General features: G+C 59.2%; 2 protein-coding genes across 4 annotated transcripts; both read right to left on the minus strand.

Moving 5' to 3' along the window:
• Positions 1-406: 406 nt before the first annotated feature.
• On the minus strand, positions 407-8,532 carry DYRK1B (dual specificity tyrosine phosphorylation regulated kinase 1B). 3 transcript variants are annotated; one of them, XM_037516559.2, is made up of 11 exons: positions 8,515-8,532; positions 7,056-7,219; positions 6,031-6,150; positions 5,755-5,943; positions 5,323-5,470; positions 4,276-4,562; positions 3,345-3,491; positions 3,124-3,264; positions 2,511-2,826; positions 2,064-2,170; positions 407-1,970 (listed from the first exon to the last, which is right to left on the minus strand). In XM_037516559.2, the coding sequence occupies exons 2-11, from the start codon at positions 7,116-7,118 to the stop codon at positions 1,599-1,601; spliced, it is 1,890 nt and encodes a 629-aa protein (XP_037372456.1). In that variant the 5' UTR covers positions 7,119-7,219; positions 8,515-8,532; the 3' UTR covers positions 407-1,598. The 3 variants fall into 3 exon arrangements, with proteins under 3 accessions (XP_037372456.1, XP_037372454.1, XP_037372455.1); XM_037516557.2 differs by lacking the exon at positions 8,515-8,532 and having other exon boundaries at positions 408-1,970; positions 2,511-2,706; positions 2,791-2,826; positions 7,056-7,164; XM_037516558.2 differs by lacking the exon at positions 8,515-8,532 and having other exon boundaries at positions 408-1,970; positions 2,511-2,706; positions 7,056-7,164.
• A 1,172-nt stretch (positions 8,533-9,704) lies between these two features.
• FBL (fibrillarin) lies at positions 9,705-19,229 on the minus strand. Its single transcript, XM_037516560.2, has 9 exons — positions 19,168-19,229; positions 14,497-14,679; positions 14,296-14,397; positions 14,109-14,203; positions 13,002-13,172; positions 11,987-12,119; positions 10,863-10,975; positions 9,936-10,081; positions 9,705-9,839 (listed from the first exon to the last, which is right to left on the minus strand). The coding sequence occupies exons 1-9, from the start codon at positions 19,175-19,177 to the stop codon at positions 9,815-9,817; spliced, it is 978 nt and encodes a 325-aa protein (XP_037372457.1). The 5' UTR covers positions 19,178-19,229; the 3' UTR covers positions 9,705-9,814.
• Between the last annotated feature and the right edge of the window lie 823 nt (positions 19,230-20,052).

Consider the following 20,052-nt stretch of genomic DNA (forward strand, 5'->3'; position numbering starts at 1 on the left):
TCGCCGAAAACGCCGCCACAGCCGCCACCCCAGGCGCCCCGACCCCGTCAACGCACTTCCAGACGGCAGGACACCGGGCCGCGCCCCGACCCTGCCGGGAGCCCGGCCCTGGCTGCTCGCCGCCCTCAGGACGAGAGCCCGGCCGCCCGCGTCCCCAACAAGGCCGTCCACGACCTGATTCTCGCAGAACCTTCACCGGCCCCGGGGCCGCGGGGGCCACCTTCGCGCCCCTCCCCACGGCCCCCTCCCCGCGCTCCACCGGCGGACAGACGCGGGTCCGCGACCCAGTCCTTGCCGGCCCGTCCTACCGCCCGGGGCTCCCCGCGAGCCGGTGACGGCCGGAGCGACGCGGCCCGGGGCCTCGAGGCCGGCCCCCCGCCCGGCGCCCCTCCCCCTCGCGACAGCCGGCTCCGCGCCTGCGCAGAGCCCGACCCACACTGCCCAATCACAGCCTTCTCCCCCGACATCCGGGCCAGCGGCCTCCGACTGTCAATTGCCGGCCCGAGAGCCTGCCAAGTGCCGGGCGAACAGAATTCTGGTCTTTGTAGTTCCCCAACGAAAAGAGGCACACGCGATCGCCAAGCAGAACTCCATTTCCCAGGGAGCGCCGTGTCCCAGGGGTGGGAGACCGTACCCTTTGAATCAGGTGGCTCTCGATTGGCCGGCTGGGAGACAAAAAGTTTCCAAATTGCCATGGAAACAAGCTCACTTACCTGGAACCCCAGGAATAGCTTTTTGCCTGAGAAGCTCAAAACGCTTTGCTCCGCAATGGCTCCACGGGGTGAGCCCCGACGTGCGGGGGTAACGTATACCCACTGCCTGCCTGCCAGTCCCCGGAAGACACCAGGGAGGCCGACTACGCACGTTCAGCACCTGCCTGCCTGGCGCCAGGAGCCATTCCTGCGGGGCTCCGTAGATGCCCTGGCTTATTAGGGCAGAATCCGACACTTCCCGAAGACAGGCCACATCTGGGATCCTTGCTCATTCAGTTTACCCCAGAAAAGGGAAACGTGGGCTAGAACTCTATCCGGGATCTGCCTAGGGTTCCATAGCCCCAGACTTCTTGCAGCCTCGTCTGCTCCAATAGCCATAACTTCCCCAGGGACCCATCCCACATGACTGGGCTCTTTCAGCACCCCCAACCCCAAACTCCACTCATTCCCCACCAGGCCTCTGAGGGTTGGGTGAGGGGAGCCGAGGCCCTGCAAACGCTCAGGCAGGCATGTGAGAAAGCTCTTTACTGGGGGGTACAGCAAGGAGGAGCAAGGCCATCTCCCCCTACCTGCCCCCACCCCTCCTAGGGCCCTGGGGTGAGAGGGGTCACCCCCCTCCCCCACCGGACCACCACTGTCTTTGGTACAATAAATAGAAAACAAGGGGGGAGAGGGGGGCCAAGGGTTCAGTCCTTAGTGGGGAGGGTGCGCCTAAACCCCTCTCTCCTTGATCCCCTGCCCCAGGCCCCAATCAGTGCAGGCCTCACCCACCCCAGCTGGGTAGCAGCAATTCCAGTCAAGGGGAGAGATGAGGATGGGAGCCCAGGGCCCCCAAGATGGGGGGGTGGGTATGGCTTCAGGAGGGGCCCCAGGAAAGGGGCAGGGTCATGAGCTGGCTGCCGTGCTCTGGGGGACACCACGGAGGCCCAAGCGAGGCCCCAGAGTGGCAGGATCATCCGGGGGTGGGAGGGGTGGACGACCTCCTGTCATCCGAGTCCGGAGGGCTGAGGCAGCCGGGTGCTGGGGGGCGGGTGCTGGGTGAGGTGGGGAGCAGTCCGGAGGGCCGCCCACCAAGCTCACATCCATCAGCTCCGGGGGTGGTGGAGAGGTGGGTGATGGGGGACGGCCAAGGCATCGGGGCTGGGGGGGTAACTGAGCCCCGGCCCCTGGCAGTGACGTGGCCGAGGCAGCGGCCTGATGTGTCTTGTGGGGCACATCACCCCCTGCCCAGGGGCGCAGCGGCTGAGAGGGTGGGACCTAAAGAAACAAAGGAACGGTAGATGAGCGAGACCCAGGTCCTGAAGTCCCAGTACCCACCACCCAGCCTGAAAGTTCCTAAGACCCCCGTACCTGGGGGCTGTTCATCTCACAGTCAGTGATGGGGGGCCCAGGGCCCCCGCAATATCGGTTGCTATAGCGGTAGGCCCGGTTGTCATTGGAGGAGCCACTGGAACCTCCTGGAAGTGCCGGGGGAGGAGAGAAGAGACCTTTTGTGAGGAGAGGTGGTGGGTGCTTTCCGCTGGCTGACAGGTTCATGACCCAGGCCTGGGTTTGGGCTTTGGGGCCAGTGCCCATTTGCAGGCTCAAGCTTAATTTTGAGATTTGGGGTCGGAGTTCAGTTTGGGGTGTCAGAGTCAGAACCAATGTTCGAGGTCTGACCCCAGGCTCGGTCTCAAACCATCAGAGTTCCGCCCCCACCCATTTTGCAGCTCAGGTCCTAGTGGTCTCTAAGCTCTGGGTGAAGGTCCCACACATCAGGCCACCCCTGTTCTACCCTGACTGGCCCTGGGCACCCACCAGAGCTGGAGATGGAGCTGGCGGTGCTGGAGGAGGGGCAGGTGTCGAGGGGTGCGGGCGAGGTGGAGGCACTGCTGCCTGCCGGGCCCGTGTTGGTGGCCTCATCAGCCGTGCGGCGGAAGAAGCCGTGCTGCAGAGCCCCCAGCGGGCTGATGCGGGCAGCGGGCTCATACTCCAGCATGCGCAGCACCAGGTCCTGGAAGCGGAGGTAGTCGGCGGGGCTGTGGCCCGGCTCCCCCGCCCGCCGGCCCCCGGGCCCGCCCGTCTGCACGCCCAGCACCTCCTGCAGCCGCCGTGTCCCGGGGCCCTGGTAATCCTGGCAGGGAGGGGGTGGGAGGGGGGGCAAGAGAGTGGCCGTCAGTGGGCAGGAGGGGCAGGGAGACACACACGGGGAAACAGAGGCACAAGAGAGAAAGTGGAAAGAGAGAAGCTAAGAAGAGTCGTGGGGAGGGGAGGAGAGGTGGGGCGGGCGGGGGTGGAAGCAAAGACAGACAAGGGGCAGAGGAAGGAGGGGAAAGACACAGGGAGAGGAAGCAGGGAGAGAGGGAGCCCCAAGTGTGAGAGAGTGAGGGGCCACCGGGGTAGGAGGAGCGGCATGGGGCAGGGGCCGCACCTTCCTGAGTTCCTTTGTCCTTCGTAGGGTCCAGCCACCCCCAGGCAACCGCTCAAAGTACTTTCGAGCCTTGGGTGCCTGGTCCAGCATGGGGGCTGGTGGGATGCCCAGCACCTCCACAATCCGGTTCATCTGGTCCACCTGTGAGCAGGCGGGCAGTCAGAGTCATCAGGCCAGCCGGGCCTTCACCCCCTCCAGCACACCCCCTCCTGGGAGCACACCTCATTGGAGCCACTGAAGAGGGGCTCTCCGGTGTGCATCTCCACGAGGATGCAGCCCAGGGACCACATGTCGATGGCCAGGTCGTAGGGCGTGCCCAGAAGCACCTCGGGTGAGCGGTAGAAGCGGCTCTGGATGTACTGGTAGATCTGGGGGAGCAGAGAGGGCAACAGTCAGAGGTTCCAGTCTCCCTACTGGTGCCACTGGCACCCCAAAGGAACTGGGGAATCCTGCCCTCCAAACCGGGGCTGAGGGCTTCAAATCCTGACGTTTCAACACCAAGTTTCGAGGAGCTGGTACCACCACCTTCTTACATCTCTCCTCCCCTCCCCACAACTGTCCTTAGCTTCTCTCCTTCCACTTTCTCTCTTGCGCCTGTTTCCCGGTATGTGTCTCCCTGCCCCTCCCGCCCACTGACCGCCACTCTCTTGCCCACGCCCCCCGCCAGGATTACCAGGTACCATCCTCAGGAGTCTCCATCCCAGGCCTGACCCTTGACCCCTCTCGTCACTAGTCAGAGGCTGGCAGGCTGCAAGCCCAGGCCCTTCCCACCCTCCCAGTCCAGGCCCTTCTCTAGCTACTGCCATGGTCATCCGAAGGGTCTGCTCACCTAAGCTGCCGCCCCCTCCTTGCCGGGGCCAGCAGCACAGGACAAACAACACTTAGCAAAGGGCCACCCGAGGCTCAGGGCCACCCCAGCCTGACCCCGCCCCACCCGGCAGGCTCAAAACCAGCCCTGCCTTCTCAGGCTTCAGGCCTCCCTTTCTACTAAGGACACCCTGTGACCTCTCCTTTACCCCCTTCGCCCGCTGGTCCCACCCTCCACACCTGCCGACGCCCCCACCCCACACACTGTCCCCTAGGGGCACCGTCCCTGACCATCCGCCCCCACCCCGGCCACACCCCCGCCTCCAGCTCCTTCCCGGGCCGCACCCGCTGGCCAAGCTGGCAGGAGCTGCCAAAGTCTACGATCTTGATGGCGCTGCGCTTGGGGTTGCAGAGCAGGATGTTCTCGGGCTTGAGGTCGCAGTGGATGATGCTGAGCTCGGGCGTGGCCAGGAAGAGCAGCGCCGTGCAGAGCTGCTGCGCCAGCTTCCGCGTCAGGTTCAGCGAGACGCCGCGGAAGTGCGTGTTGCGCAGGAGGTCGTACAGGTTGTAGGAAAGCAGCTCGAACACCAGGCACAGGTGGTTCCGGAACATGAAGTGCCGCTTCAGGTGCACTGCGGGCAAGGGGGCAGGGATGGGCTGACCGAGAAAGCGGCTGAGAGCGCCCCTCGGTCCGGGGCACGCGGTCAGCAGGCGAGAGGCGGCAAACAAGCCTGTCTCTGAGTCAGGAGCGCTGGGCACACTGGGGTGCCCATGGGGACTGGCTGCGAGGGTGGCTGTTTTACACGGTATGTAACTTGATTCCCACTGGAATTTAATTCTCCTTTCAAATCCCTGTCAAACTCTCTGATGAAACCAAAGAGAAGGTTTCCATTAGGTGCCGCTCAGTCTTTAACACTATCGGCTACCTCCTCCGTTAATTTCATAACACCGTTTTAGCTTTTTCCGGTTTATTTTTGCGGCAAGGGGCATCTTTTCCATTTACGGTCAGGATGCAAATGTTCCTTTTAAGAGAAACACACTCTTTAAATCCACTTGCTTTTTCAGTACAGAGGGAAAGACTGCCGTGCATGTTAAGAGTGAAGGCTCTGGAATCCACTGCTGGCCATATTAAGCGAGCTCCTATGAACCCGAAACCTGCAACCTCGTGCAGCGCCCGGAGGCCTGGGGCATCCCCTTCAGGCCGTGGGCCACACCCCCTCCGCACTTTCTGTAAAGTGCGTACAAGACAGCTGGCCAGCTCCACACACTCTGACCAGCCTGTCACATGACTAGGACAGCCGTCACGGGAGCGGCAGGAGAGCCGCTGATATTGGGCAAGCGCAGACCTAGCCAGCGGCGCCCATGCTGAGGGAGCCCGGCTCCCACCCTCACCTATGTAGTACTTCATCTCTGTGTCGTGCTGGTTCATGAGCTCCAACAGCCGCAGCTCGATCTGCGCCTGGTTCAGGAAGGCCTTCTTGTTTTTGATGATCTTGATGGCCACCAGCTCCTGGGTCTGGTGATCGTAGGCTTTCACCACCTGTAGGACGCGGCCGTGAGGGAAGGGGTGAAGGGCCAGGCACCACTCCTCTCCCTCAGCCCAGCACCATGGTGCGCTGGCCGGGGTGGGCCATGGTGGCGCCGCCGGACACAAATGCCCGTGGCTGCCGCGGGCAGAAGGCTCCTTATTTGCACGATTGTGCAGAAAAGGGACCAAGGCACAGAGGAGCCCCGCAGCTCGGGTCACTGGCCCACTGTGGGCTCTGTGGGGCCCTGCCAGGAGGCACCCATGCCCCCAGCCCTGGACGGGGTCGGGGCCCGCACCTGGCCAAAGGAGCCCTTGCCAATGAGGGAGTCGATCTCGTAGCGCTCCAGCCAGCGCTCGCCACTGCGCACGATGTAGTCGTGGTTGTCGTCGTCGTAGCCGTGGTTCAGCACCTTCTTCTCCTTCTTGGTGCTCGCGTCCTGCGGAGGCGCCGGCTGGGCCCGCCGCTTCTTTTTCGCATAGTACACCTGCCCGGTGGCAAACAGGGCTGGTGAGCGGCCGGGGGCAGCCTGCACCCCTCAGCAACCAGCTTGGGTCCCCTGCACCCTGCCCACCTCATTGATGTGCTTATAGGTTTTGATGAGGTCCACGGAGAGCTTGCGCAGGGGGGCTGAGGTGGCATCCCGGAAGGCCAAGGGCAGCCTCCGTGGCAGCAGCCGCACATCAGGCAGCACCTGCAGGGCGGAGGTGGGGGATGGGGGAGTGGGCACTGAGGAGTGGCTCTCCCCTCCAACACCAGGAGGAAGAAGCATTACAGCAACTGGCTCATCGTCACCGCATATTTATTTGGTCACTGTCTGGTCCCCCTAGTTGGACAGGAAGGCCCCAAGGGGCTGTGCCTTGCTCTTGCCACAGTCTCAGCGCCTGCAATGGCGCCTGGTGCATAATGGCTGTTCCTGAGAGTCTTGCTGAATGAATGAGTAAACTATTGAGCCCTGATCTTTCTTCCTCCACCTTCACTCCTTTCTGAACCTCATATAGAAAACCTGGGCCCAGCCAATCCTTCCACTTCAGTATCCCTCTCAAGGGCTCCCCATCTTGCTTTACCCTTATGCCCTGTGGCCTTCTCAAGCTTCACCACCCCCTACCCTGAACATCTCTGTCCACTTTCATCACCCCCCCAGTCTTAGATCTGGATCCAGTGCTCTGGACCTCCCTCTCCCTCTGCCTTCGAGCTCGCCATTTCAGAACCTTTTACAGCCTCTACCCAGTACTCCAGGCCTTGCTGCCTTCAAGACCCTTAAGGCTCAACTCTTCTCCCCTCTCACACTCCATCTAGACCTAATTCTTAGGGAACATTTACTGAGTGTTTACTCTGCCAGGTACTGTTCTCAGCATGTTACATGCATCTCACTAGTTCCTGTAATCCGACCGAACCACTATATCAGGATTCAAAGCCAGGTTTTCCAAACCCAGACTGCCAGCAACTCCTCTATGACCTTCCATTCCCATCGGACCCTTTACCCGCCCACCCCCACAGGAGTGTGTCCCCACAACCACACTGTCTTTCGGCCCCAAGGCCCTTCTACACCCAGCCTCCCCCGACCCCAGGAAAGCAAGAGGCCAACTGAACTCATACCTGTGTGTGCTCCTGGGGCCCCGGGAAGCCAGAGAAGGGACCATGGCCCGGTGGAACGGCCATGGTGGGCTCAGAGGGCCGCAGGGGAGTGAGGCCTGGAGCGGGAGCCCGGCCGGGGGGCGCCTTCTCGCATCCTGCACCTCGGCTGCCACCGCCGCTGAGACCTGAGAGCAGGGAGCGAGGCAGGGGAACAACATGGAAGAAAGGGGCGTGTGGGACAATGCCGGGCAGGAAGAGGTGGACATCAGAGGGCAGGACACAGAGGGAGAAGAAAAGGGCAACAGAGCAACAGGTGGCGGCGAAGAGAGGGAACGGGTGTGTGTGAGTGGGGGCTGGGGGCACAGCGGAATCCCTCAACAAATGAATTCCAAATCAATGAAGCAGGCAGCACAAAAAAGGGAACATGTGAAAAGGAAGGATCGGGATTCAGGCAGGGAGATGGGCCATGACAAGGAAGGACAAGACACCCCAGTGCGGGGAGGAAGAGCAGGACAGACAGAAACCACGGATGGCAGAGGGAGCAGGGGGCACGCTTCCTCTCCCACATCTACTCAAGCCCTCCCCAAGGTCCCATAAGATCCTGCCCTCCTGCAGTCTTCCCTGAAAAGCAGGACCTCATCCCTTGTCACAAGGTCCCTCAACTTCTAGATCTACCCTTCCTAGTACATCTCCCAGCCCAGAAAACTCTAGCGCCTCCAAACCACACGGGAGTCCTTCTGATCCCTTCCCACGCATAGCAGGAGTCTCTGAAGGTCTCTGAAACCACATCTGGGTCCTCGGAGACCTCCTGACCACACCAAGGTTATCTGAGAAGCCCTACATCACAGTCCTATTCCTGTGGCATTCTCCTCTGCCAGCACACACCTTTCCAGGGGCCCTTCCCTATACCATGCCAAGTTCTCTTACCTAGGTCATTTCCTCCCAAATCGGGCACCACCTCTCCAGGCAGTTCCCCCAAACCATGTCCCAGTTCCCCCATGCCACATCAGAACTGTTCCCTGTATTACTCCAAGGTCCTCCTTCCAATCAAGGTGCCCCACTCCTCCTGAGGGGAGCAAGGGGGAGGCGTCTCTCACCTCGGTTTAAAGTGATCTTCCTTCTGTCTCCTACTCTGGACCCTACTCCCCTGCCCCTCCCCCCAGTATTCCTACCAGGACCCTTTCTCCAGTCACTCCTCACTAGACCAGGGTCACTTGCAACTGTGACCATTCCTAGAAGGCCCCCATAGCCAAACTACCCGAATATCCCACAGAGGTCTCCCCTCCCAGATTAGGTGCCACACAAAATCCTGCCCCCACAGGCCTTCGACCTCCTCAGACCCCTTTCACCTAAGCCAATTGACAACCCCCCCTTCTCTTGGTTGCTACTTGACAACCCCCTTCTCTTGGAGATCCTACCCAAACAACCCCGTCCCTGTCCCTCCCACACCAAGACCGTCTCTCCAGCCTCCAGCCCCTACCAGAGTCGGGGCTGGCGCGGGACCCACGGGGGGCTGGGGCGCGGTGGGGCCCCCAGTGGGGTGGGCGAGCGGCCAGCATGGCGGCCAGGGAACAGCCTCCTGTCCCGGCCCGGCCGGCCCGGCAAGCCCCGCGGCTGGGAGGGCGAGCGGGACAGGCCGGGTGGGTGACAAGAACAGCAGCAGCAGCAGCAGCAGCCGCCGCCGCCGCCGGGGGCGGGGAGAGGAGAGGAGAAGAGAGGGTCAGCCCGGGCCACGCGGGGGAGGGGGAAGGCAGGTGGACGGGGGAGGGGCGGGTTAACCCTCGCCCCTCCGGCCCCGCCCCGCGCAGCCACTCGACCCGGGGGACCCCGGCGTCCCGCCCTCCACCCTGGAGGCCCGCCCCGGCCGGGGGAGCCCTGGCGGGCGGGGCCGAACCGAGGCTGGCAGTTCGCACCTGCCATGGCAACAACCGTACCATTGGCCGCGGCGGCCAAGAGCGCAGCCAATCACGGCCCAGGGCAGCTGTTGCTAGGAGACGGCGAAGCGGCCGGCGGAGCCGAGCCTAAACAAAGGGCGGGAGCCGGCCCCGCTACCCCCTCCCAGCCCCCTCCCAAGATTGCTCCCCTGGGCTCGGCCGCTTCCAGGGATCCAACTGTGACTAGCCAGGCACCGCCTGCACCTGCCCGCCGCTCCGCCTCTCCCACCGCGGCCTCGTGCTAGGTCCCGCGGCGAAGCGGGCAGGGCGGGTCCCCCACGGCCCCCTCCCCGCGGGCGCGTGCCGTCCCGCCCGCCACCGCGTCGTTACCTGAGGGCGCGGGCAAGGGGACTCAAGCTGCTCGGGAGGCCCGAGCGCAGACCTGCCCACTGGCCGAAGGTGCCCGGCGGACGCGGCGAGCCCGGGCCCCGATTACCCAGTAATGCCACCAGCAAAATGGCGACCACAACAAACCGGCCCCCCCGGCCCAAGCTCCGCCCCCTCCCCACCCCCACGGCGCCACCTCACGTGACCCGGGGCGACACTCCGCGCCTGCGCCGAGCGGCGCTTACTGGCAGACATGCGCAGTGAGCTCCCAGCCCCGCCCAAGCGCCGGCAGCGGGACGCCACCGCCCCAGAGGGCCAAGCGCAGAGCACGCGCCTGTGGACCCCGGAGAACGCCCAGCCCACCACCGCGCGGGGCACCGAGGACGCACGCGCCCCGTTGTCAACAGAGGTCGCCAAGCAATCAGCTGTAGACGGGAGCGACGAAGGAGTCTTTTAATAGAAAAAAACACACGTGTAACGGTAGCAACACAGCCTCTCGCAATCCAGGTGGCGCTGGCTTCAGTTCTTCACCTTGGGGGGCGGCCTGTGGGGAGAGGAGGGCAGTCAGAGCCTGTGTGCCAAGCAGACCCACTCCGGGTACAGGTACAGGGCCGGGCGGACCACCCGGTCCCCAGCTCACCTGTACACACCCACGACCACAGCGTGGTCCCTCTCATATGGCTCTAGGGTCAGCTGCTCCTGGGGCTTCATGTTCTCCTGCTGCATCTTTTTCACTTCAGAGGCAAACACGGCTTCAGCTGAGGCTGTGGAGTCAATACAGTTGGCCTGCAGGAGCAAGAACTTGAAGTCAGCAGCAAGGCTTTGTCCTTTCGCGTTTGCTCTTTAAGCCAGAAATACTGGCTTTGACTGGCAGCTCAGTAAAACTCAGGTTTTGGAAAGGCTTCATCAGGGAAGTTTAAATTTGGTTTCGACATGACCCCTTAAATAGAGCCTTATTTGTCTAAAAGCCAGTAGTTAAACTTTACAGTCAAAGTTTTTTTTCCGTGATCCTATGTTTTCTCCTTTAATAGCAGTGCAGCTAAGAACATCCGCATAAATGTAGCGACAGGGTAACCATGGAGAATCCAATGAAGGGTACAGGGAGAGTTCTCTGTACTTCAAAATAAAATGCTTTTTAAAATCCACCATGCATTTATACCAGACTGTTCTAAACACAGATATAAATCAAAATTTAAAATTCCATATATAGAAATTCACATAATCTTTACATCAACACTAGGAGACAGAGTGTTTCTATTTGACCAGTGAGGAAACAGGGACACAGGTTTAACAACCTGCTCAAAGCCACCCTGCCAGCTGGAATTCAAGCTCTAGTAGTCAGACCCAGTGATCATGCCCTCCCCCACCACACCATTCCCCTCTGTAAACCCAAAGCTTATTTGTGCTATTTGACTGGGGTAGGAACCAGGGTAGGGCCACAGGACATAGCTGAGAGGGGGGGGTGGGGTTGGAAGGAAGGGCAGATCCCTTGGTGTGATTGGCTGTGTGTGACGGTTACAGAAAGAAGATACTGCTGTTCCATCTCAGACTCCTCCAAGCCCCGCACCTTAATGGAAATCACAAAGTGTCCACCATTGCGTAGGAAGGTGTGGGCATTCAGGGCCACAATCCGCGTCTGGTCAGGTTGGGCCACATCAGCAAAGATCACGTCCACCATTGCTAGGGAGAAAGAAGCGGCAGTTAAAAGCTGGATCCACTGGCTCTTCCCAGCTCCTCCCATGGGGTCTGTGCCCCATCACCAGCAGGTTCCTGGCAGTCTCCCTGCCTCCAGTCTCACTTCCCCACCCACTGACCCCCTCCCTCCACAGTGCCCCCAAGATGGGTCCCAAAACCCACAGCCACACCATTCATTCACTCTTCTTGTAAACCATGGTTGCCACCTACTCTGTGGCCAGCCCCGGGCCGGGCGTGGGGGACACAGAGACGAGTCAGACCCGAACCCTGCCCTCGAGACGCTCCCGGGTCTGGGGGGGAGACAGACACGTCATCAAAAAAGTCAAGTAAAGGTAAGCACTTACAGGCAAAAGAGTCTGCAGGACTGTCAAACGAAACCAAGTTGTAGGACAAAGGGCATTGATATGAGTGATGGGGGAAAAAAAAACTTAAAGAAAAGCCAGCAGAATGAAAAGTAATATTTTTAAGGCAGTGTAATAAAAAAAAAAATACAAAAAAAAATGGTATAATAAAAACTGACTTTTTAAAAACTGGGACAAGCAGACACCAAATTGTTCATATTAGTTACCTCTGAGGGTGTAAGGCATTTCATTTTTACATTATGCTTTCGAATTATTTTTCACAGTCATTAATATTTTCAGTGGGCCCCTCTGGGCCATGCCACATTGTTTATATGCTTTGGGGTTATGATTTCACCAGATGATGATGACAAGGGACCTCTGAAGGAGGCTTTTATACACAAGCCAGGGGCAGTAGAAAAAGTACCAAGTTCTGGAGGGAGACAGGAAGTTCAGAGGTTTAGGGAAAAGGTCAGGAGATTGGAAGAGAGGAGGCTGGCCCTCTGCCTGCACTACCTCACCTGGCTTGCCCACCCTTTTCATTCCTGCAGACTCCAGAGGCCTGCTCATCCACTCCAATGCCATCCAAATCAGGGCTTTGACTGCCTGTCAGGAAATCCGTCATACCCCGCCTGCACCAATTTCCTAGACCTCTCACCGATGAGCATGCGGTATTTGTGTGGGTGCCGGGCATCTTCAATGACAGGAATAATGTTGGTCCTCTTCTTGGCCAAGTTAATGAGGTCACGGCCAGAGCGGTGGGAGAATTCAACTGCGTAGACCAGACCATCCTAAAGAGAAATCAAATCAACAACAGTGATGATACCAACGCCTACTTTGGGTCCCCACACTGCACAAAGCATCTCTTCAACTCCCCTGACCAAAACCCTACCATTTAACAACTAGTATCACATCCATTTTACAGATGAATAAACTGAGAACCAGAGATGTCACCAGCCAAAGGTTATTCGATCCCACGTTGCCTGACCTGAGAGGTCAGGCACCCCCAACCCAGGCTTAACAACAGGAAGCAAAGACACAGAGATGAAGTCTATCAGCCAAGAGCATGTGCAATGGGTCAGGTACTGTGGGGAGTGCTGTACAGGGATTAGCTTTGCTAGAGATTAAACTGAGGGTCAGATTAACCTACGGAAAGCCACTTCACTTAATATGCCTGCACAGAGTCCGGGGTTTGTAATCACTAAATCACATGGCCCCAGTTATGTGGATGGGTAGGAGTCAAAACTGAGAGGCAGGGGCGCCATCCAACCAGGGAGCCTGCACAGCCTCACAGACATGCAGGCCTGGAGATGGAGATCGCCCGTGTTTTTAAGGAAGCCAGAAATCTCAATCGGGGACCCACACATTTTTAAAGAGGACAACCAAATCAAAGTCTGGTATCTATACTCTCAGCTCTGTGTCCCCTAACACTGGGCATCACCCCCACATCCTCCCTACCCCAGTCAAGAACTCCAGCGTGAGGCTGAAGGAGGCTCTGGACAAGCCGGTTCAAGCTGTTCCTTTTACTCAGGCCCTTTGGGAAGGAAGGGCCTTGCGCCCAGCCACACGGTGCAGGGAAGCAGCCAGAGCCTCTGACTGCAGGTTGGCAGGAGAGGTGGCCTCCTCTGCACCCCACACTCACGAACCCTCCGCCCACCCCTCCACCCACTCACCGGGCCTACGATGTCTGAGACGTGGGAGACGGTGGTGCCCGAGGCAGCCCCGAGGTAGAGCACCTTGGCCCCGGGCTTGATGTGAATCTGGTCCACACCGCCCAGGATTGCCGCCGCCAACTTGGAGCGGAAGGGGTTCCAGGCGCGGTACTCGATCTTGTCATCTCCCTCCTGGGCCAGGAGAGATGGGGTGGGAGTCAGTGCCCAGCTCCTCTGGGAGACCCGCTGCCTCAGGGCTCCCAGAAGGGGCTCGGCGTTCCACCACTGGGAAGATACGAACTTGGGCACACAGTGACACAGCGGATGCTGGGCCTGCCCTCCAGTGGGACTTGCTAACCAGGGGAGAAGGGGCCGCGCCAGACAATAAACAGACGAGATCAGACCAGAGAGTGGCAGCAGCTACACGCCCATGAGACAAACATTCGCTGCGCCTGCACAATCTCTGTGCCAGTCTCTCCACCAGGCACTAGGAACACACAGTGAAGGAGACAAAGGCCCCTGCAAGCAACACGCACTGCGTGGACTGACTAATACACACAGCACAGCAGCCGGTCACCAGGGCTCGGGAGGCAAGACCAAGCCAGGAAGCTGTGAAGGTTTGGGGAACGGGGCAAGGGACGGGAGAGGAGAAAGGGTGGCCAGGGAGGAGCCCAGAGACGCTGAATCAGACCAGGAGGCGGTGAGGGGCCTTGAAGTTATTGGGGGGGCAGCAGAAAGGCCCTGAGGCAGGAATACGCCTGGCCATGAAGAAAAGGACCTGGGGTAACAGAGCAGAGGATGGGGGTTAAGGGTGGCTTTTGAGAAAGACAAATGACAACAGACCTGCCAGGCTGGGGATGAAAACGAACTGGCCACCAGAGCGGGGAGAGTGTTCCAGGCAGAGGGACCAGCCAGGAGGGCAGTGTGGCTGGAGGACATGTGGTCAGGGAGGGAGGCTGGGGGAGGTGAGGTCACAGAAGGTGGCAGGAGGGGAGTGCACGATCTGACTCCTGCTTGAACGGAGCCCCTAGCTGTCAGGTGTCCAACACGTGGAGGGGCAGGGAGACCAGGCTGCTGCTCACACCACCTGCTAGGACCCGAGCGGCGGGGACAGGGCCCGGGGCTCACCGCAATGGAGACTCTCTTCTCTCCGTAGACGGATTCTCCAGGGACCAGATTCTTGGTCACGAGCGCATCTTCCTTTCCTCGGCAAATGAAGACCCCTAGGTGAGGGGAGCAGCACCGGGGTGAGGACACCGGACCAGGCCAGGCCTCTCCTCCCCAACCTGGGCGGTTCCCCACCCTCCTCACTCACCCTCATGCCGATGCGGCTCCACCATCACATTCTTCCCTGACTGGTTTCCTCTTTTTCCTCCCCGACCACGACCCCGGCTGCCGCCGGACTGGAAGCCCCCACCTACAAGGCACGGCGAGAGGCGAAGACCCCACATCTTTCCCCTCCTGGTTCGGGAGCACTGCCAAAGCCTCCTCCGCCACACCTCCCAAGCTCACTCACCTCGTCCTCCTCCTCCTCCTCCGCCTCCTCGGCCACGGCCACGAAAGCCTCCGCCCCCGCCGCGGCCTCGGCCTCCGCCGAAGCCTCCGCGGCCGCCTCCGAAGCCTCCCCGGCCTCCACCGCGGCCGCCACGGTCACCAAAGCCCCCTCGGCCCCCGAAGCCGCCCCCACGGGGGTTGAAACCTGTGGTGGAAACAGAAGACACATCAGGACGTGGAGACCTGGGAGTGAGGCTCCACTAGTGACTGCACTTGGGAGAGAAGTGGGAAACACGAGTTGGGGGGAAGCGCATCCCGGAGGGGCGCGGCTGGTGGGAGCCCGGGGCCCGGGGCAGCGTGGACAAAGAACGTGGGGAATATTCATGCCGGACGCACACAACAGACAGATGAATCTTAGACTCATAACCTTAAGTGAAAAAGCAAGTCACAGAAAACCACCAGCAATACATCCTGTCTATCAAGTCCGGCAACAACTCAAGCTAAACAGTGCTGTGCTGTGTCAGTTTGTGGTGACCTGCCTCCCAAGGGGAACAAGGCAAGGGCATGATCACGGCCAGTGCCACAACGCTGGGGAGGACGTCGGGGAGAAGAGGCTGCTGGCGAGAATCTGCTTTTCTGGCTTGCAGAGCAGATCCACACAGTCCGGCCTCTCCTCACTGCCCATTAGGCTGAAGAAGCGTGGCCCCTGCAAGTTAGCTTGCCTGGTGGCAGTAAGGTCCCCGGGGCCCCTGGAAACACCCCCCCACACCCCAGTCCTGCTGGATGTGGAAGGAAAGCCCCGGCCCCCATACAGGAGCACGTGTGTACCCTGCTAACTCCCTGCTTCCAAGTTGGCAGGGGAAAAACAAGAAAAAAGCAGTCTTCATGGATGGGTGACAGCAGGGTAGGGCTCATCTGTGAGAGAGAGAGAGAGAGAGAGAGAGAGATCTGAGAATTCTCCTGGGGCAGAGTAAATATTTGACTTTTCTATGTCAGTTTCAAATGCTCTGTAACACCATTCAGAAAAATCACATGAGTCACAAAATCAGTGAAGGTTTAAAATACTGTCAGTTGAGAGAATGGCCCATATTAAATAAACCCAAGTGGGAATGCAACTGGTGGGAATGCAAACCGGTCCAGCCACTATGAAAAGCCGTGTGGAGGGTCCATATGAGCCGGCGATTCCACTCCTAAGAATCTACCTGAAGGACACAGGAACAGCAATCTGAAAGGAAACCTATGACTACAGCAGCACATTTACAATAGCCAAGCTATGGAAACCACCTACGTGCCCCCAAAGAGATGAGTGGATCAAGAAGATGGGGTAGAGACACGATGGAATACTACTCAGCAATCAAAAAAGATAAGCGCATGCCATCCGCAGCAGCATGGTGGAGCTGGAAGGGGTTATGCTCAGTGAAATAAGTATCAGACTGGTTTCCCTTCTATGCAGAGAGAAACCATAATAAAGGGTCAGGAAAAAGACAAAACCTGCAAACTGACCATAGAGTTGAGGCATCAGGCAGGGCGGAGGAAGGAGCGGAGTGAAAACAGGGGAGGGAACACAGCGGGCTGCGGTCATGTTATCCCAGGGGTTATGGTGGGAGATCGACCGGGACTACACCTGAGCAGAGAAATCAAACACTGTCCAAAAATCAGTAACTATGTACGAAAGCAGTTACAAACAAAAAACCAAAATGGAAGAAAAAAAAAAATTTCCCACTTGATGCTCACTATGCAGTTGTAAACTCGTTAAACATTTGTGTAAAGGTGCACTATATTTACACACTCTTAAAGCTTCACGTCTGTACCCATGAAAATGTAAAACTTTCAGTCGCTGGTCCCAATTCCACTGTTAAGCTCCGTTTCAAAACTCCTCCACAGAACAGTAATTTCGGTTTGTCTTCTACTCCCTCTACCGTCCGCCGTCCTCACAGCAGCCGCTTTCAAAGAGCACATCAGATCTCACCATTCCCCAACCCAGGTTTCCCCACTGCATTCCCATCACACTCAAAATAAAATCCAAAGTCCTCTCCCTGGTGTACGAGGCCCTCGGGCTGTGGGTCTCACCTTCGCTGAATCCAAGGACATCTGATCTAACTGTCGGAGGTGGGCGCCTGGACACGGGGGTCTTTTATTAAAGTTCCCCAGGTGACTAGGGACGTGTGGTTCAAAGCGAGACCCGCACACCATCACGCGGCTCCGGCATCCGCCGGCTTCTCCCCGCTCATGGCTCCACGCTGGCCCCACGCGCCTCCTGCCCAAGAGCAAACTCAGCTCCGACTTCTAACTCTCTCACACAGGTTGTGCCCACGGCCTGACTCCTAGTACATTTGCGGGGTTCAGCCCATCCTCAGGTCTCTGATCAAATGCTGCTTCCATAAAAGGGCCCTCTCTGGCCCTCAGACCTTCACCCCTACCCCTCTGTTTCCTGTCAATCATCTTCCCAGGCATTTTAAGTGGTATTAGTGTCTATTCCTGGCAGAAAGCTCCTAATGGACGGGGATGTCAACTGTGGCGGTCACCATCGTGCCTCCAGCACCCTGTGGTCACCACCATGTCTCCAGCACCTGGCACTAAGCCGGGGCTCAACAAACACTGAAGGGGCTGCTGGGGCCTCTTAGACACCAGAGTTCTGTGGGTGGAGAAAGCACCCTGGCAGTCCATTCAGAGAGCTGTTGCGAGTGGGTGAGGCCCGGCCTCTCCCTCCAAGCAGTTCCCACTTCCCATACACGGAGAGAGCCCGTCATTCTGGGCCAAGAGTCAGGAAGATTGCTGGGCTCCCTGAAAATCCCACCTGTAGGCCAGAGGTATGGCGGTAATGCAGCGCCTCCTCAGAGCGCCGTCAGACAAAATGACTTCAGGTGTCAAATACACGTCCTCCGCTGCCTGGCACAGTTTCAATACTATTATTCAAACTCCGGGGAATAAGTCTCCCACTCCCTGCCACTTAGGCCCAGGAACTCAACCCAAGCTCACAGAAGAGACCTGGGAAGAGTGGGTGAGGGCATGGCATGCAGGGGGCACATGGCACACGTTCAGGCTCAGTTACTCAAAATCTACCTTAGACCATTTTGGGTCCTGGGGCTCTTGGACAAGGTCCACAGACCCTCTGGTGTAACTCCCTCTCTTCCCAGCCTTCCCCTCTCAAAATGGCAACTCTGTCCTTCCAGTTACACTGGTCAAAACCCTTAGCTACCCTTGCCTCCTCTCTCAGCCCACATCCAAGTAGGAGGCTCAATCTTTAAAATCTATTTTCACAGGGTGAAAACTCAGCCAGGTCCCTGCTACCACCTGGTCCAAACCACATCGTATCCAACTAGATTCCGGCAACAAACATCCCGCTGATGGACCTGCTTCCGCTCTTGCTGTTCTGAAGTCTCTTGCACACAGAAGCGAGAACTGCTTTGAAAGTGTCCATTAGACTGTCTCATGCCCCTGCTCAAAGTCTCCCCCAAGGTTCCCTCTAGAAATCAGACAACAACCCTGTTGCAGGTCCAGACAACATCCACATCTCCATATCCTAACACAATGGCGGAAGAGTCGGGAAGAAAGTGTATTTGCCATCCCGGGGGAATCAGACTGCAGGGCACCTGCAGGCATGCCAGAGTCTCAGTGGGAAAGACACACAGCCCATTAACCCCCCTACCCCACCTTCACCAGGAGATCCCCAAACAGTGAAGAGAAAGGGAGCTGTGGGAGGGGGCACGGATCCGCCAACCACCCACACTGCGCTGTTTCTGCCCAGCTTTGAGATATAACTGACATAAAACACTGTGTAAGATTAAGGGGTACAGCAAGTTGATTTGACACACTTATACAATGCGAAATTAATTATCAACGTGCACAACTGCTTTCCTAATTCGATCCTACTGGATTATAACTGAAGGTGAGAAAGGAAAAGCCACTTGCCCAGGTTCCCACAGGAATTTAAGCAGCACAGCCCGGAACAACTCTGCACGGGCCCCTCCTTCCACCATGAAGTGAGATGGGATCATCAGATTCTCCCAAACAACGAGCGAATAAAACCATTTGCCCTGTGACCAAGCTCCCTCCTCTAACCCACGCTAACCCTCTTCTGGGTTTGTCAAGTTCCATCTCCTCCGCGGGGATCCGCCCACTAGGGAGAGTCGAGAGCGGGAAAGTGGCCCCTGAGGGTCACACACTGTCGGGGGGCACCCTCACCCACTCGGGCTGCCTCTGGACAGCCGGGTCGGGGGCCGAGGGGACGGCGGGCACGGCGGAGGCAAACGGGGGTCTCCTCGGGACCCCAAACCACGAACGGGCCACCTCCGAACTCGACTCCCAAAGCCTGGCCCGAGACTCGGGTCAGTACCCGTGGCCGCCGCGCCCGACCCAACACAAATGCCCTAATGACGCCTCGATGAGACGAACCCCACTTCAGGACCCCCCAGCCCAGGCTCAAGCCTCTCGACTCCCGACCGGGCTCTCCGAAGTCAGACCCACAGCTCCGAGCACGAGCGCGGACCCGGGGCTCAGGAGCGGTCCCAGGACGCGGCTGAGACCCGCTCCCCCGGCGACACCGGAACCACGACCCTCTCCCCCACCAGACAGGCTCCGGGCGCAGAAGCCCTGCTCTCGGGCCAAGGCCCCGCCCCTCCAACTGCCGCGAAGCACCCCGACTCCCGCCAGGCCCCGCCGCCCGACCCCGGGCCCCCTCCCGGGCCTGCACCTGGCTTCATGGCGCGTGCGGAGCTGCGCGGCGTCCGGAACCGCACGAGTCCGGGGATGTCGCACGTGGAGAGGGGCGCAGGCGCGCGGCGACGCACGGCGCGTGACGCAAGCGCGCAGCCCCGCCCCTCGGAGCCGCGCCCCGCCCAGAGGGGGCGGGGCTCTGTGGGCGGGGATCCTCGCTTGGCGCCGCCCGCTCCACGGCTGAGGCGGCTGCCTTAGCGGGTGGAATGATCGCCGCTCAAAACACGCTTCTTGGGCCTCCCCGGTGGCGCAGCGGGTTGAGCGCAGCGCTGTGAAGCTGTCCGCAGCCTCTGCAAGGCGGGTTCGATTCCCGGCCGGCCAGGGAGATACCCACATGGTGCAGCAGACCTACCTGTCTCCCCTGCCGCTCCCCTCAGCATTGTTTTCTGCCCATCTGCTGTTCTACTCCCTGCTCTGTCTCTGGTGAATTCTCTCATCCTCCCGCGCCTCTGGCCTGTACCCCAGCTCTTGCATAAATAAATAAATCTTAAAAAATGAAAAAACACACACGCTTCTGTCTTCCCCTTCATTTGGGGAACGGCTGTGCCCTGTGCCCCCCCCTTCACTAGTCCTAGTCAACGCTCTAAAGTCTCCTCTATGGGCCTCCCCGGTGGCGCAGCGGTTGAGCGCTGGGTTGCGAAGCTGCCCGCGGCCTCTGCGGCGCCGGTTCCATCCCCGGGTGCTCCCCGGCCACCAGAGGAGGGTCCCACATGGCGCGCAGACCTCTCCTGCCGCCCGCTGCTCCCCTCAGCAGTGTACCTCGGTCCTTCTGCCTGCTCTGCTCCCCGCTCTGGCTCTGGTGAATTCGCTCACCCTCCCGCGCTTCTGCCTTTACCCAGTGCTTGTATAAATAAATAAATCT

This window comes from Talpa occidentalis, unplaced genomic scaffold (genome assembly GCF_014898055.3).
Source record: "Talpa occidentalis isolate TD23 unplaced genomic scaffold, MPIMG_talOcc4v2.1 talOcc4.17, whole genome shotgun sequence".
Lineage (NCBI taxonomy): Eukaryota > Metazoa > Chordata > Mammalia > Eulipotyphla > Talpidae > Talpa > Talpa occidentalis.

Coding starts and splice junctions, on each gene's coding strand:
- FBL (XM_037516560.2), bottom strand. Junction 14,398..14,496: donor AGGAGGAGGAGGAGGACGAG/GTGAGTGAGCTT, acceptor CGTGCCTTGTAG/GTGGGGGCTTCCAGTCCGGC. Junction 13,173..14,108: donor AGAAGAGAGTCTCCATTGCG/GTGAGCCCCGGG, acceptor CTCCTGGCCCAG/GAGGGAGATGACAAGATCGA.
- DYRK1B (XM_037516559.2), bottom strand. CDS start 7,118: ATGGCCGTTCCACCGGGCCATGGTCCCTTCTCTGGCTTCCCGGGGCCC. Junction 2,827..3,123: donor GGACAAAGGAACTCAGGAAG/GTGCGGCCCCTG, acceptor CCTCCCTGCCAG/GATTACCAGGGCCCCGGGAC. Junction 2,171..2,510: donor CAGCTCCATCTCCAGCTCTG/GTGGGTGCCCAG, acceptor CGGCACTTCCAG/GAGGTTCCAGTGGCTCCTCC.